The following is a 16415-nucleotide window of genomic DNA, read 5'->3' as shown; positions in this document are numbered from 1 at the left end:
ATCGCAGAACTTATTGGGAAAATCGCAGAAGTTTGTGCGAAAATCGCAGAAGTTTTTGCGAAATTTGCAGAAGTTTTTGCGAAAATCGCAAAACTTTTTGCGAAAATCGCAGAAGTTTGTGCGAAAATCGCAGAACTTTTTGCGAAAATCGCAGAAAGTTTTTGCGAAAAATCGCAGAAGTTTTTGCGAAAATCGCATAACTTTTTGCGACAATCGCAGAAGTTTTTGCGACAATCGCAGACTTTTTGCGAAAATCGCAGAAGTTTTTTGCGAAATTCGAAGAACTTTTTGCGAAAATCGCACAAGTTTTTGCGAAAATCGCAGAACTTTTTGCGAAAATCGCAGAACTTTTTGCGAAAATCGCACAAGTTTTTGCGAAAATCGCAGAACTTATGGGGAAATCGCAGAAGTTTTTGCGAAAATCGCAGAAGTTTTTGCGAAAATCGCAGAACTTTTTGCGAAAATCGCATAACTTTTTGCGAAAATCGCATAACTTTTAGCGAAAATCGCAAAACTTTTTTGCAAAAATCGCAGAAGTTTTTGCGAAAATCGCTGAACTTTTTGCGAAAATCGCAGAAGTTTTTGCGAAAATCGCAGAAGTTTTTGCGAAAATCGCAGAAGTTTTTGCGAAAATCGCAGAAGTTTTTGCGAAATCGCAGAACTTCTTGCGAAAATCGCAGAAGTTTTTGCGAAAATCGCAGAAGTTTTTGCGAAAATCGCAGAACTTTTTGCGAAAATCGCAGAACTTTTGCGAAAAACGCAGAATTTTTGCGAAAATCGCACAAGTTTTTGCGAAAATCGCAGAAGTTTGTGCGAAAAATCGCAGAACTTTTACCAAAATCGCAGAAGTTATTGCGAAATTGCAGAAGGTTTTGCGAAAATCGCAGAAGTTTTTGCGAAAATCGCAGAACTTTTTGCGAAAATCGCAGAGAACTTTTGCGAAAATCGCACAAGTTTTTGCGAAATCGCAGAAGTTTGTGCGAAAATAGCAGAATTTTTACCAAAATCGCAGAACTTATTGCGAAATCGCAGAAACTTTTGCGAAAATCGCAGAACTTATTGCGAAAATCGCACAAGTTCTTGCGAAAATCGCAATCGAAATCAAATCGCAAAACTTTTTGCGAAAATCGCAGCACTGTTTTTCGAAAATCGCAGAAGTTTTTGCGACAATCGCAGAAGTTTTTGCGACAATCGCAGAACTTTTTGCGAAAATCGCAGAACTTTTTGCGACAATCGCAGAAGTTTTTGCGAAAATCGCAGAAGTTTGTGCGAAAATCGCAGAACTTTTTGCGAAAATCGCAGAAGTTTGTGCGAAAATCGCAAAGTTTTTGCGAAAATCGCAGAAGTTTTTGCGAAAATCGCAGAAGTTTTTGCGAAAATCGCAGAACTTTTTGCGAAAATCGCAGAAATTTTTGCGAAAATCGCAGAACTTATTGCGAAAATCGCACAAGTTCTTGCGAAAATCGCAATCGAAATCGCAAAACTTTTGCGAAAATCGCAGAAGTTTTTGCGAAAATCGCAGAAGTTTTTGCGAAAATCGCAGAAGTTTTGCGAAAATCGCAGAAGTTTTTGCGAAAATCGCAGAACTTTTTGCGAAAATGCACAACTTTTGCGAAAATCACACAAGTTTTTGCGAAAATCTCAGAAGTTTTTGCGAAAATCGCATAACTTTTTTGCGAAAATCGCAGAACTTATTGCGAAAATCGCAGAAGTTTGTGCGAAAATCGCTGTATTTTTGCGCAAATCGCAGAACTTTTTGCGAAAATCGCAGAAGTTTTGCGAAAATCGCAGAACTTTTTGCGAAAATCGCAGAACGTATTGCGAAAATCGCAGAAGTTTTGCGAAAATCGCAAAACTTTTTGCGAAAATCGCAGAAGTTTTTGCGAAAATCGCAGAAGTTTTTGCGACAATCGCAGAAGTTTTTACCAATATTGCAGAACTTTTTGCGAAAATTGCAGAAGGTTTTGCGAAAATCGCAGAAGTTTGTGCGACAATCGCAGAAGTTTTTGCGAAAATCGCAGAACTGTTTTTCGAAAATCGCAGAAGTTTTTTGCGAAAATCGCAGAGCTTTTTGCGAAATTCGCAGAACTTTTGCGAAAATCGCAGAAGTTTTTGCGAAAATCGCAGAAGTTTTTGCGAAAATCGCAGAACTTTTGCGAAAATCGCAGAAAGAAGTTTTTGCGAAAATCGCAGAGCTTTTTGCAAAAATCGCATAACTTTTTGCGAAAATCGCAGAAGTTTTTGCGAAAATCGCACAAGTTTTTTGCGAAAATCGCAGAAACTTTTGCGAAAATCGCAGAAACTTTTGCGAAAATCGCAAACTTTTTGCGAAAATCGCAGAAGTTTTTGCGAAAATCGCAGAAGTTTTTGCGAAAATCGCAGAACTTATTGCGAAAATCACAGAAGTTTTTGCGAAAATCGCACAAGTTTTTGCGAAAATCGCAGAAGTTTTTGCGAAAATCGCAGAAGTTTTTGCGAAAATCGCAGAACTTTTTGCGAAATCGCAGAAGTTTTTGCGAAAATCGCAGAAGTTTTTGCGAAAATCGCAGAAGTTTTCGCGAAAATCGCGGCGGAGCTTTTGCGAAATCGCACAAGTTTTTGCGAAAATCGCAGAACTTTTGCGAAAATCGCAGAAGTTTTGCGAAAATCGCACAAGTTTTTGCGAAAATCGCAGAAGTTTTCGCGAAAATCGCGGAGCTTTTTGCGAAAATCGCACAAGTTTTTGCGAAAATCGCAGAACTTTTTGCGAAAATCGCAGAACTTATTGCAAAAATCGCAGAACTTTTTGCGAAAATCGCAGAAGTTTGTGCGAAAATCGCAAAACTTTTTGCGAAAATCGCAGAAGTTTTTGCGAAAATCGCAGAAGTTTTTGCGAAAATCGCAGAACTTTTTACGAAAATCGCACAAGTTTTTGCGAAAATCGCAGAAGTTTTCGCGAAAATCGCGGAGCTTTTTGCGAAAATCGCACAAGTTTTGCGAAAATCGCAGAACTTTTTGCGAAAATCGCAGAACTTATTGCAAAAATCGCAGAACTTTTTGCGAAAATCGCAGAAGTTTTTGCGAAAATCGCAGAACTTATTGGGAAAATCGCAGAAGTTTGTGCGAAAATCGCAGAAGTTTTGCGAAATTTGCAGAAGTTTTTGCGAAAATCGCAAAACTTTTTGCGAAAATCGCAGAACTTTTTGCGAAAATCGCAGAACTTTTTGCGAAAATCGCAGAAGTTTTTGCGAAAATCGCAGTAGTTTTTGCGCAAATCGCAGAAGTTTTTGCGACAATCGCAGAAGTTTTTGCGACAATCGCAGAAGTTTTTGCGACAATCGCAGAACTTTTTGCGAAAATCGCAGAAGTTTTTTGCGAAATTCAAAGAACTTTTTGCGAAAATCGCAAAAGTTTTTGCGAAAATCGCAGAAGCTTTTGCGAAAATCGCAGAACTTTTTGCGAAAATCGCACAAGTTTTTGCGAAAATCGCAGAACTTATTGGGAAAATCGCAGAAGTTTGTGCGAAAATCGCAGAAGTTTTTGCGAAATTTGCAGAAGTTTTTGCGAAAATCGCTGAACTTTTTGCGAAAATCGCAGAAGTTTTTGCGAAAATTGCAGAACTTTTTGCTAAAATAGCAGAAATTTTTGCGAAAATCGCAGAAGTTGTTGCGAAAATCGCAGAACTTTTTGCGAAAATCGCAGAAGTTTTTGCGAAAATCGCATAACTTTTTGCGAAAATCGCAGAACTTTTTGTGAAAATTGCAAAACTTTTTGCGACAATCGCAGATGTTTTTGCGAAAATCGCAGAGCTTTTTGCGAAAATCGCAGAACTTTTTGCGAAAATCGCAGAACTTTTTGCGAAAATCGCAGAACTTTTTGCGAAAATCGCAGAACTGTTTTTGCGAAAATCGCAGAAGTTTTTTGCGAAAATCGCAGAGCTTTTTGCGAAATTCGCAGAACTTATTGCGAAAATCGCAGAAGTTTTTGCGAAAATCGCAGAAGTTTTTGCGAAAATCGCAGAACTTTTTGCGAAAATCGCAGAAGTTTTTGCGAAAATCGCAGAGCTTTTTGCAAAAATCGCATAACTTTTTGCGAAAATCGCAGAAGTTTTTGCGAAAATCGCACAAGTTTTTTTGCGAAAATCGCAGAAACTTTTGCGAAAATCGCAGAAACTTTTGCGAAAATCGCAAACTTTTTGCGAAAATCGCAGAAGTTTTTGCGAAAATCGCAGAAGTTTTTGCGAAAATCGCAGAACTTATTGCGAAAATCACAGAAGTTTTTGCGAAAATCGCAGAACTTTTTTGCGAAAATCGCAGAAGTTTTTGCGAAAATTGCAGAACTTATTGCGAAAATCGCAGAATTTTTTGCTAAAATCGCAGAATTTTTTGCAAAAATCGCACAAGTTTTTGCGAAAATCGCAGAACTTTTTGCGAAAATCGCAGAACTTTTTGCAAAAATCGCAGAAGTTTTTGCGAAAATCGCAGAAGTTTGTGCGAAAATCGCAGAAGTTTTTGCGAAAATCGCACAAGTTTTTTGCGAAAATCGCAGAAACTTTTGCGAAAATCGCAGAACTTTTTGCGAAAATCGCAGAAGTTTTTGCGAAAATCGCAGAAGTTTTTGCGAAAATCGCAGAACTTTTTGCGAAAATCGCAGAAGTTTTTTGCGAAAATTGCAGAGCTTTTTGCAAAAATCGCATAACTTTTTGCGAAAATCGCAGAAGTTTTTGCGAAAATCGCACAAGTTTTTTGCGAAAATCGCAGAAACTTTTGCGAAAATCGCAGAAACTTTTGCGAAAATCGCAAAACTTTTTGCGAAAATCGCAGAAGTTTTTGCGAAAATCGCAGAACTTTTTGCGAAAATCGCAGAACTTTTTGCGAAAATCGCAGAACTGTTTTTCGAAAATCGCAGAAGTTTTTTGCGAAAATCGCAGAGCTTTTTGCGAAATTCGCAGAACTTATTGCGAAAATCGCAGAAGTTTTTGCGAAAATCGCAGAAGTTTTTGCGAAAATCGCAGAACTTTTGCGAAAATCGCAGAAGTTTTTTGCGAAAATCGCAGAGCTTTTTGCAAAAATCGCATAACTTTTTGCGAAAATCGCAGAAGTTTTTGCGAAAATCGCACAAGTTTTTTGCGAAAATCGCAGAAACTTTTGCGAAAATCGCAGAAACTTTTGCGAAAATCGCAAAACTTTTTGCGAAAATCGCAGAAGTTTTTGCGAAAATCGCAGAAGTTTTTGCGAAAATCGCAGAACTTATTGCGAAAATCACAGAAGTTTTTGCGAAAATCGCAAAACTTTTTTGCGAAAATCGCACAAGTTTTTGCGAAAATCGCAGAAGTTTTTGCGAAAATCGCAGAACTTTTTGCGAAAATCGCAGAACTTTTTGCGAAAATCGCAGAAGTTTTTGCGAAAATCGCACAAGTTTTTGCGAAAATCGCAGAAGTTTTCGCGAAAATCGCGGAGCTTTTTGCGAAAATCGCACAAGTTTTTGCGAAAATCGCAGAACTTTTTGCGAAAATCGCAGAAGTTTTTGCGAAAATCGCACAAGTTTTTGCGAAAATCGCAGAAGTTTTCGCGAAAATCGCGGAGCTTTTTGCGAAAATCGCACAAGTTTTTGCGAAAATCGCAGAACTTTTTGCGAAAATCGCAGAACTTATTGCAAAAATCGCAGAACTTTTTGCGAAAATCGCAGAAGTTTGTGCGAAAATCGCAAAACTTTTTGCGAAAATCGCAGAAGTTTTGCGAAAATCGCAGAAGTTTTTGCGAAAATCGCAGAACTTTTTACGAAAATCGCACAAGTTTTTGCGAAAATCGCAGAAGTTTTCGCGAAAATCGCGGAGCTTTTTGCGAAAATCGCACAAGTTTTTGCGAAAATCGCAGAACTTTTTGCGAAAATCGCAGAACTTATTGCAAAAATCGCAGAACTGTTTGCGAAAATCGCAGAAGTTTTTGCGAAAATCGCAGAACTTATTGGGAAAATCGCAGAAGTTTGTGCGAAAATCGCAGAAGTTTTTGCGAAATTTGCAGAAGTTTTTGCGAAAATCGCAAAACTTTTTGCGAAAATCGCAGAAGTTTGTGCGAAAATCGCAGAACTTTTTGCGAAAATCGCAGAAGTTTTTGCGAAAATCGCAGAAGTTTTTGCGAAAATCGCATAACTTTTTGCGACAATCGCAGAAGTTTTTGCGACAATCGCAGAACTTTTTGCGAAAATCGCAGAAGTTTTTTGCGAAATTCGAAGAACTTTTTGCGAAAATCGCACAAGTTTTTGCGAAAATCGCAGAACTTTTTGCGAAAATCGCAGAACTTTTTGCGAAAATCGCACAAGTTTTTGCGAAAATCGCAGAACTTATTGGGAAAATCGCAGAAGTTTGTGCGAAAATCGCAGAAGTTTTTGCGAAATTTGCAGAAGTTTTTGCGAAAATCGCAAAACTTTTTGCGAAAATCGCAGAACTTTTTGCGAAAATCGCAGAACTTTTTGCGAAAATCGCAGAAGTTTTTGCGAAAATCGCAGAAGTTTTTGCGAAAATCGCATAACTTTTTGCGACAATCGCAGAAGTTTTTGCGACAATCGCAGAACTTTTTGCGAAAATCGCAGAAGTTTTTGCGAAATTTGCAGAAGTTTTTGCGAAAATCGCAGAAGTTTTTGCGAAAATCGCAGAAGTTTTTGCGAAAATCGCAGAAGTTTTTGCGAAAATCGCAGAACTTTTTGCGAAAATCGCAGTAGTTTTTGCGAAAATCGTAGAAGTTTTTGCGAAAATCGCAGAACTTTTTGCGAAAATCGCAGAACTTTTTGCGAAAAACGCAGAACTTTTGCGAAAATCGCACAAGTTTTTGCGAAAATCGCAGAAGTTTGTGCGAAAATAGCAGAACTTTTTACCAAAATCGCAGAAGTTATTGCGAAAATTGCAGAAGGTTTTGCGAAAATCGCAGAAGTTTTTGCGAAAATCGCAGAACTTTTTGCGAAAATCGCAGAACTTTTGCGAAAATCGCACAAGTTTTTGCGAAAATCGCAGAAGTTTGTGCGAAAATAGCAGAACTTTTTACCAAAATCGCAGAACTTATTGCGAAAATCGCAGAACTTTTTGCGAAAATCGCAGAACTTATTGCGAAAATCGCACAAGTTCTTGCGAAAATCGCAATCGAAAATCGCAAAACTTTTTGCGAAAATCGCAGAAGTTTTTGCGAAAATCGCATAACTTTTTGCGACAATCGCAGAAGTTTTTGCGACAATCGCAGAACTTTTTGCGAAAATCGCAGAAGTTTTTGCGAAAATTGCAGAAGTTTTTTGCGAAAATCGCAGAAGTTTTTGTGAAAATCGCAGAACTTTTTGCGAAAATCGCAGAAGTTTGTGCGAAAATCGCAAAGTTTTTGCGAAAATCGCAGAAGTTTTTGCGAAAATCGCAGAAGTTTTTGCGAAAATCGCAGAACTTTTTGCGAAAATCGCAGAAATTTTTGCGAAAATCGCAGAACTTATTGCGAAAATCGCACAAGTTCTTGCGAAAATCGCAATCGAAAATCGCAAAACTTTTTGCGAAAATCGCAGAAGTTTTTGCGAAAATCGCAGAAGTTTTTGCGAAAATCGCAGAAGTTTTTGCGAAAATCGCAGAAGTTTTTGCGAAAATCGCAGAACTTTTTGCGAAAATTGCACAACTTTTTGCGAAAATCACACAAGTTTTTGCGAAAATCTCAGAAGTTTTTGCGAAAATCGCATAACTTTTTGCGAAAATCGCAGAACTTATTGCGAAAATCGCAGAAGTTTGTGCGAAAATCGCTGTAGTTTTTGCGCAAATCGCAGAACTTTTTGCGAAAATCGCAGAAGTTTTTGCGAAAATCGCAGAACTTTTTGCGAAAATCGCAGAACGTATTGCGAAAATCGCACAAGTTTTTGCGAAAATCGCAAAACTTTTTGCGAAAATCGCAGAAGTTTTTGCGAAAATCGCAGAAGTTTTTGCGACAATCGCAGAAGTTTTTACCAATATTGCAGAACTTTTTGCGAAAATTGCAGAAGGTTTTGCGAAAATCGCAGAAGTTTGTGCGACAATCGCAGAAGTTTTTGCGACAATCACAGAAGTTTTTGCGAAAATCGCAGAAGTGTTTGCGAAAATCGCACAAGTTTTTGCAAAAATCGCAGAAATTTTTGCGAAAATCGCAGAAGTTTTTGCAAAAATCGCAGAAGTTTGTGCGAAAATAGCAGAACTTTTTACCAAAATCGCAGAACTTTTTGCGAAAATCGCAGAACCTTTTGCGAAAATCGCAGAACTTTTTGCGAAAATCGCAGAACTTTTTGCGAAAATCGCAGACCTTTTTGCGAAAATCGCAGAAGTTTTTGCGAAAATCGCAGAAGTTTTTGCGAAAATCGCAGAACTTTTTGCGAAAATCGCAGAACTTTTTGCGAAAATCGCAGAACTTTTTGCGAAAATCGCAGAAGTTTTTACCAATATTGCAGAAGTTGTTGCGAAAATTGCAGAAGGTTTTGCAAAAATCGCAGAAGTTTTTGCAAAAATCTCATAACTTTTTGCGAAAATCGCAGAAGTTTTTGCAAAAATCGCAGAAGTTTGTGCGAAAATCGCAGAAGTTTTTGCGAAAATTGCCGAAGTTTTTATGAAAATCGTAGAAGGTTATGCGAAAATCGCAGAAGTTTTTGCGACAATTACAGATTTTTTTTGCTTTGAGAAGTGTGCAGGTCGAGTGAACTTTTGAGAAGTTTGCACGAAGCCCGATCGAGCAGGAGCTTTTGGCAAGGACGCTCGGTGCGGCTAGTTATAATTAAATTACTATAATTAAATTACTCATAACCCAAATACGGCTTAATATAATTCCGATGCAGCACTATACAGTTCTAGGAAATGAAATTGAACCCATACCCTTTTCCATATTCCTATAACTGATGCCATATCCATACCTTTCCTGACAGCGATCCCAAACCGAAAGCGGGATTTGCCCTGTCCTGATACTGGTCATCAACCTGGAACTGTTCATAACGCTCCTAGAACTGATCCTGAACCTTCACCTGTCCTGCATATGATACTAAATCCATAACTGTTCTGGAACTTATTTTGAACCTATATCGTTCCCAAACGTTCTCATCTCGGTACTGAGATCGCCCCTTTATTATTCCAATTTAAAAAAAATATACCTTTCAACGCGAGCAGGAACAATGAAATAAAAAAAACAAATTTGAAGCCTTTTAATCATGAAATGAAATGTTACCATGGAAACGGTCAATAACAGAAGCCCACGTATTTTGGTCATGCAACTTTTGAACATTACGAAAACTTCATGCGTTGAATTTCATCTGAACAGGCCATACGTCACTCGTGACTGCACACATTTGTCCGAAAGCTACTCCACCAATAAGATGTTGTTCGACAGCGTCCGCAGTAAAGTACTAGGCGTAGGGGAGCACAGGTCAATGACTGCATCACGTGAAGAAAAACTTATCGAACATCAGTTTCCTATATCGAATATCAAAAGGCCCGAGCATTCTGGAGAATCTGTTTTCACTGGGCCATGTCACGACGACGTGCTTTATCGCAAGAAGGAGTTCATTCTTGTGTACGAGTAAACCGTCCTGCCATCCAGAAAATGAACGATGGAAGAAGGTTGTTGTTAACCACCATCGAAAGATTTGGTTAAGATGAGCATGTAGAGACAAGAAAAGATGACAAGAACATATGTTTATATGTTTATATGTTTATATGTTTATTGATTAATCCATCGGGATCTTGAATATCCTACATGAATGTATTTAAATTAGTGCTTATAGACTATGTAAGGTACATAAATCGATCGGGGAGAACAGGTGCACAAGAATAGAAAATGTATTTTGAAAATAAAATTATTACGTAAGTTGTGTCCTGAGTCTATCTCTAAAAACATTCTGTGGCATGTTGAAATCAAATAAATCAAAGTTATTTATGAAAGTTCGACACATAGCTGACATAGGATCAGACTGGCCAAAACGAGTTCTATAACGAGGGACGGATTTACGGATTACGTAGATTCCTAGATGGCGCGTTAAATTCTATCGTAGCTAATAGAGTAGGAGCATCAATGTGGTGGTTAAGTAGTCCTGATATAAAAAGGCATTTAGCTATCTCACGGCGCTTTTTCAACGACTGAATCCCTAAAAGCAGACACCGGGAATGGTATGACGGTAACACATCGCCCTGTCGCCATGGTAAGAGTCTTACAGCATATCTAGTCGCTTTTCTTTGGATGGCCTCGATTTGATTACTCCATTGTTCGGTACAGGGGTCACTAACAATACTGCCATATTCTAACACAGATCGAACGTAGGCACAGTAGATGGTTTTTATGGTCATAGGATTACGGAAACCTTGTGTTGTGAACAGCGTTTGTTTACAAATAGAAAGCCTGACAAATATTTTACGCTCGGAAACTGTTATAGAGTTCCACTGCTCGACAGGAAAAAAACTCCATCGCGATTGAATCGCGATGGCGGGAGGGTGAGAGGATAAAAGGGCCGGAGGACGGACTCCCGGCCTCTTTTCGCGCCAGTTACTCGGAGAATAAACTAATTTTGTGATTTTTCGCCGTTAGAAATATCTACTTAATTTTCTTTGAGTACCTTTTCGCAACATTTCACAAAATTAGTTCTTCACAGTGATAAATATACAAACTTTGGATTCGTTCACCACACTGAAACGTATATAAATCTTCAACCGAAGTAATACGAACAAACGCGCGGAATAACTCGTAAATCTTTCAGTTGAAAGTATAGTGAAGACGCCGCGAACGTGCAGTGACGAGTAATCGTTTATAGTATTCCGAAGTTACGCGCGCGATACGATCGTATATAAATCTCGCCACCGGGAGTAGTGCGAATCCGCGAGTGACACAAACCGTGAAGGAACGTTGTTTCGTTGCGATGATGAACGAAAGAGCAGTACAGGACGCAAGCTGTGTGGTGGTGGAGACGCAGCAGCAGCTAGGTGAAACGTCCAGCATCTCCCCGGAGAGGCGCGTGAGCGTCGTGGAAGATGCTGCAAACAAAGACGAGTCAGCCTCGCAGCCCGCGGGACTACCCCGCGACCTGGAGGTGAGGAGGAAGCGGCTTGAGATCCGCAGGAAACAGTTTGAGCTCGAGAAGGTTCAGAAGGAGCTCGAACTGGAACTATGTGAACTGGAACTCGAGGAAGAGATTTCAGATCGAGGCAGCCATGTAAGCGATTTTGTGCGGAAAACAGAAGTCTGGATGCAAAAGACGAATGATATTGGAACAAACTTGATGGTTCATCACGATGGCGAATGCATCGGTCATTCACCTTCGACCACAGTGAAACATAACTCGGCAACAACGGGCGCTACGCAGTTAGCCGCTGAAGCAACACCAACGTCATCACGAGAGGAATGCACGATGGCGGACGCAAGCCGGTGTCATCAACCATCGTCCCCAGCGATGTCCAGCTTCCCCCCGGATTACGACCGGACCTTGGCAGAAGACCAAGCCGCTGCCATGGAACGGGAATATGCACAGTGGAGACGCGCGGTGGAAGACTCCATCAAAACGCACCGTACCAAGCACTTTGGCCAGCCAAACCAGGTTGGCGCGATGGCGATGGCGGCACCATACGGCGTCAACTCGACGTTGAAGCCGACACCCGCGAATCAAAATGCCGTAATGGGGAACCTTTTGACGCCAAGTCAAAAGGCCGCGCGGGATAGCACACCCAAGGAGCTCCCTGTGTTCTCAGGGTCTGTGGAGCAGTGGCCGCTGTTCATAGCCGTTTATGAACGATCCACCAAGGCTTGTGGTTTCACTGATGACGAAAATCTCATCCGACTCCAGCAGGCACTACGCGGACCAGCTCTAGAGTCCGTGGATCATCTACTCTTGCTACCGGATGGACTAGCGGAAGTGCTAGATATTTTACGAACGGAGTATGGTCGGCCCGATCTAATAGTGGATAGCCTGGTGGAAAAGGTGAGAAGTTTGCCTCAAATTAGAACCGATCGCCTTGAAACGTTAGCAATCTTCGGGAAGGCGGTGCGTAAGATGTGCGCCACCATAAAAGCTTCCGGACTGAAAGAGTACGACTGCAACGTGACGCTGTTGAAGGAGTTGGTAGCAAAACTGCCGGCCGAACGACGATTAGAGTGGGCCCGCCACAAGGCGAAACTATCGAAGAGAACCGTAGGAGAATTCGGTAAATGGTTCACGGAAATCGCGGTAGCGGCAAGCACTGAAGTGAATCCCTTCGAAAAACACTCGCACCACAATGATTTGTCGCGATCACTACCCGCCCGCAGGACACTAGCAAACAACCATCACGTGAATGTTCACAGCACTAGGACTTGCGACCTGTGTCACGACTCATGCCGCACACTGGTCGACTGTACCCGTTTCCGTGAGCTTACGGTGCAGGAACGCCGCGCACACGTCAATAGACATCGTTTGTGTTGCACATGTCTTGGGACACATAGAGGCACATGCTTCGTACGAACACCTTGCGGTACTGAGGGATGTCGGGCGATTCACCACAGTTTACTGCACGCTGAAGAAGAAACACCGCGGCCCATCACTTCGAAACACCATACACAGCACTCGGTTAACACTCATTTGAGCACTAGCACTCGCCACCTTTTCCGATATGTCCCGGTAATAATTCACAACCGGGAGAAAACCGTAAACACCTTCGCTTTCTTGGATGAGGGTTCATCGGCAACGTTTGTTGATCGAGAGTTGATCGAAGAGTTGGGCATGGAAGGTACTGCCCATCCACTTAGCCTAAAATGGACTGACGGCACAACTCGCAAAGAAAACGACTCGCTGATGTTGTCGCTTCATGTATCAGGCGTACACAAAGGTGCTACTACGTACGAGCTACCCACCGCGTACAGCCTAAAAAAGCTCGCGCTGCCACCACAGACGCTATCGTTTGACGAGCTTGCCAGAGAGTTTCCGTACCTGCAAGGACTCCCAATTGCTTCCTACACTAATGTTGTGCCACGTATCCTCATCGGCGTGGACAATATATATTTAGGAAAACCATCGCGGTGCGTCGAGGGTACATTCAGCGAACCAATTGCTGTAAAGTCAAGGCTCGGATGGTCGGTGTACGGTACCTGCTCTGCATCCGCGCCCGTTAAACCCGAGGTGTACAGCAATTTTCATCTGTGCACCTACAACAAAGAGGAGAATGAGATGCGAAACATCGAGGTAATTGAATACTCTCCATCTGACGCCAGCGGTATCAACGCTTCCTGCCAGTCGGTTCCTGAACGGGGTGAGGGTATAAATTGGGCGATTTGTGCCACCGAACCGCGGGAGGGTCGTCGCCAGCTGGAGGTATGTGATGCGGTGCCGTTCCCTCCAAATCGCGTGCTGGATGTAGTACCTCTACAAGGAGAAAAGACGGATCAGAGATCGCATCGGGTAGTGGACCGGATTTCCAGCCGTAAAAGGAAGGTATCTTATGTGACCCTGTTAATCCGCAGCCTTGTTGCGCTGTTCGAAATATTTTCTCGATTTTTTAAGAATGTTTTGCAGGATCGTGAAATTTCCCATATGCATCTACGCAGTTCCGATATAAACAAGGCAGCAACTGATGATAATTCATCACGACCGATACGACCATCGTGCGATGATGTATTTGTGAATACGGACACAGCCTGGAAGAGATGGAGAGGGAGAGATAATCTTCAACACTTAGACGTAAGGTTGCGTGGTATCACCGGGAGCCAAGCATCAAAGGAAAATTTGCGCGAAAACTTACCATGGAATCCTACTAGAGAAATGTGTGAGGAACCTTTTAATATTAGCTAATCTGGACATCAACGTAACTTCGCGGCATAAGACGATCGTATGGGACATAAACAAAAGAAATAGAACCTCGTGGGTTGATAATGACAAGCGTTACGGTCAAGACAGGAAACAAACGTCAGGGAAGTGTAACGCTCAGGAGCGTTACACTGGTGAGGAGAATGTTGTGAACAGCGTTTGTTTACAAATAGAAAGCCTGACAAATATTTTACGCTCGGAAACTGTTATAGAGTTCCACTGCTCGACAGGAAAAAAACTCCATCGCGATTGAATCGCGATGGCGGGAGGGTGAGAGGATAAAAGGGCCGGAGGACGGACTCCCGGCCTCTTTTCGCGCCAGTTACTCGGAGAATAAACTAATTTTGTGATTTTTTTCAGCTTCTTCTTGTGCATGTAAGCAATGCGAGCCTTGATCTTGCGCTTGGCTTCCAGGTTGTTCACGACGTCTCGGTACTTCCAGCCGACTTCATGAGCAACGCGATCGACCGTACAGTACTTTCGGTCTGGGCGCAAGCACAGCTGACGCAGGGCGATCGGAACGCACACTCGCTTCATCTTATCATATGGCGGAGGAATGCCCTCATACACCTTCAAGCGGCGTAGCGCATTCGCACCGCGCTTGGTCTTGTGGGGGACCATTCCACGGATGGCCTTCCACAACATACGGCTCGGAGCGCGGAAATGGAATGGACCGCGTGCCGGGTTGACGTTACATCTTTTCCGCAGGTAGGCCAAGAACTTGATCTTGTTGCGGAAGAAATGGCCCGACAGCTGAAGGCCCTCGCAGCGCACCACGACCACTGAGTTACCAGACAGGATCTGCTTAGCGACGACCGAGGCCAGTCGACCAAGCAAGTGTCCACGTCCGTCAATTAAAATTGGCTTCTTCGTGCGTACCATCACTTTCGCAAACACCAACAAAAAGCAAAATATTTGCGAGTACCTTTTCGCAACACCTTGCGTTGATCGATTAATCCAACCCAGTAGTTGGTTCCCTCTAGACACTATATTCTCTAGGTGATCGTTAAATGTTAAACGTGTGTCGAGAATGATCCCAAGGTCGCGGAATGTATCGGTGCGTTCAACGGATATGTTATCGATCAGGTAGTTAAATCGTGTGCAAGACCGAGAACGGCAAAAAGACAAAACACGACATTTTTCGATACATAGCACCATTGCATTATCACGGCACCATATGCTAAACAGGTTGATGGCATGTAGAAGATTGATGCAGTCATTGGTATCGTTGATAGGAGCGAACAGCTTAACGTCATCGGCAAACAGAAGAAAACGGTGTTTAGCTAGCAATTGCCCTACATCGTTTATATAAAGAATGAAGAGCAGTGGGCCCAAATTGCTGCCTTGAGGCACCCCTGAGGTGCCAAGCACCTCTCTAGATGTATGATCGTTTACCTTGATCTTGTATGAGCGTTCTGTGAGGTAGGAATGCAACCACTTAACTATTTGTTCTGAAAACACTAATTTGTGCAATTTGGCGATTAAAATGTCGTGTGAGATGAGGTCGAAAGCAGCTTTGAGATCGGTGTAAATAGCATCCACTTGACCTCCGGAGTCGAGATTACGTTTGCAGAAACTAACGAATTCAGTGAGGTTCGTTAATGTTGAACGTTTGGGTACGAACCCGTGTTGGTTATCCATAATGTAATTCGATGTAGCGGAGAGCATAGGGCTGTAAAGTAGAAGCTCAAAAGCTTTTGACACCGCACAAAGTGATGTGATACCGCGATAGTTTGAAGCACATGAGCGATCTCCTTTTTTAAATACTGGTACCATCCACGAGGTCTTCCATAAGCGTGGGAAAATACCCGAACTCAGTGACGTGTTGTATATGTTTGTTAATACCGGTGCTAGGGACTGATAGCATTTACTGATGATGAAACTCGGAATGCCATCGGGACCAGGAGCTGTAGATGGTTTAAGGCTTTTGAGGCACTTTTCTACTGTGCGTATATCAAACGTAGGAATGGTGTAATCAATCATGTTTAGAGGTGTGTAAGATGTGGCCCTTGAGATCACCGTTTGATTTACAATTGGGGTGGAGAAGGCATCGGAAAATCGTTCAGCAAAAATGTTGCAAATATCTTCGGGTGACGTGCCCACGGAATCATTATATTTGATTGTGCTTGGAACTACGTTTGAGCGTCGTCTGCTGTCGATGAAGCGCCAAAATTTTCGGGGATGTCGGAGAAGGTACCTTTCGATTGAAGATATATATTGTTTATATCTTGATCGGTTATACTGACGGTATGCATGTATAGCGTTGTTAGGATTTTCTCTAGTGATATTACTTCTCAAAAAACGGTGTCGACTAATGGCTTTGTTTTTGGCTCGTTTGAGGATGATAAGCCTGTTATTACTCCATGCTGGAGTGCGTTTCTGGTGCATAATTGGCGTACAGGATTGTAGAGCATCTTTCATGAAAATCGTGAAGGCATGAACAGCGTCGTCAACAGATGGAAAGTTGGAGCAGTTAAAAGTAGAACCGAATAGAAATATTCTTTCCTCCAGTTCGACGATATTAGCCTTTGAGTAATTTAATCGTTGCTGATATGTGTTGCTTGGATGGGAGCTAGACGCATGAGGATTATAGTGACGTATTGACCATTCGAGTGTAGGATGATAATTGTCGAGCT

General features: G+C 41.9%; 1 protein-coding gene across 1 annotated transcript; it reads right to left on the bottom strand.

Moving 5' to 3' along the window:
- Positions 1 to 9946: 9946 nt before the first annotated feature.
- LOC121598575 lies at positions 9947 to 14705 on the bottom strand. Its single transcript, XM_041925606.1, has 2 exons — positions 13925 to 14705; positions 9947 to 10319 (listed from the first exon to the last, which is right to left on the bottom strand). Exons 1-2 carry the CDS (start codon positions 14659 to 14661, stop codon positions 9962 to 9964), a joined length of 1095 nt encoding a protein of 364 aa, XP_041781540.1. The 5' UTR covers positions 14662 to 14705; the 3' UTR covers positions 9947 to 9961.
- Positions 14706 to 16415: the final 1710 nt, after the last annotated feature.

This window comes from Anopheles merus, chromosome 3L (assembly GCF_017562075.2).
Source record: "Anopheles merus strain MAF chromosome 3L, AmerM5.1, whole genome shotgun sequence".
Lineage (NCBI taxonomy): Eukaryota > Metazoa > Arthropoda > Insecta > Diptera > Culicidae > Anopheles > Anopheles merus.
This window is presented reverse-complemented; position numbering and strand designations above follow the sequence as displayed.

Excerpts from the sequence above, each read along its gene's own strand:
- LOC121598575 (XM_041925606.1), bottom strand. The coding sequence starts at position 14,661 with ATGGTACGCACGAAGAAGCCAATTTTAATTGACGGACGTGGACACTTG. Across the intron at positions 10,320-13,924 it reads AAACAAACGCTGTTCACAAC|ACAAGGTTTCCGTAATCCTA; the intron begins ATTCTCCTCACC and ends GCTGTTCACAAC.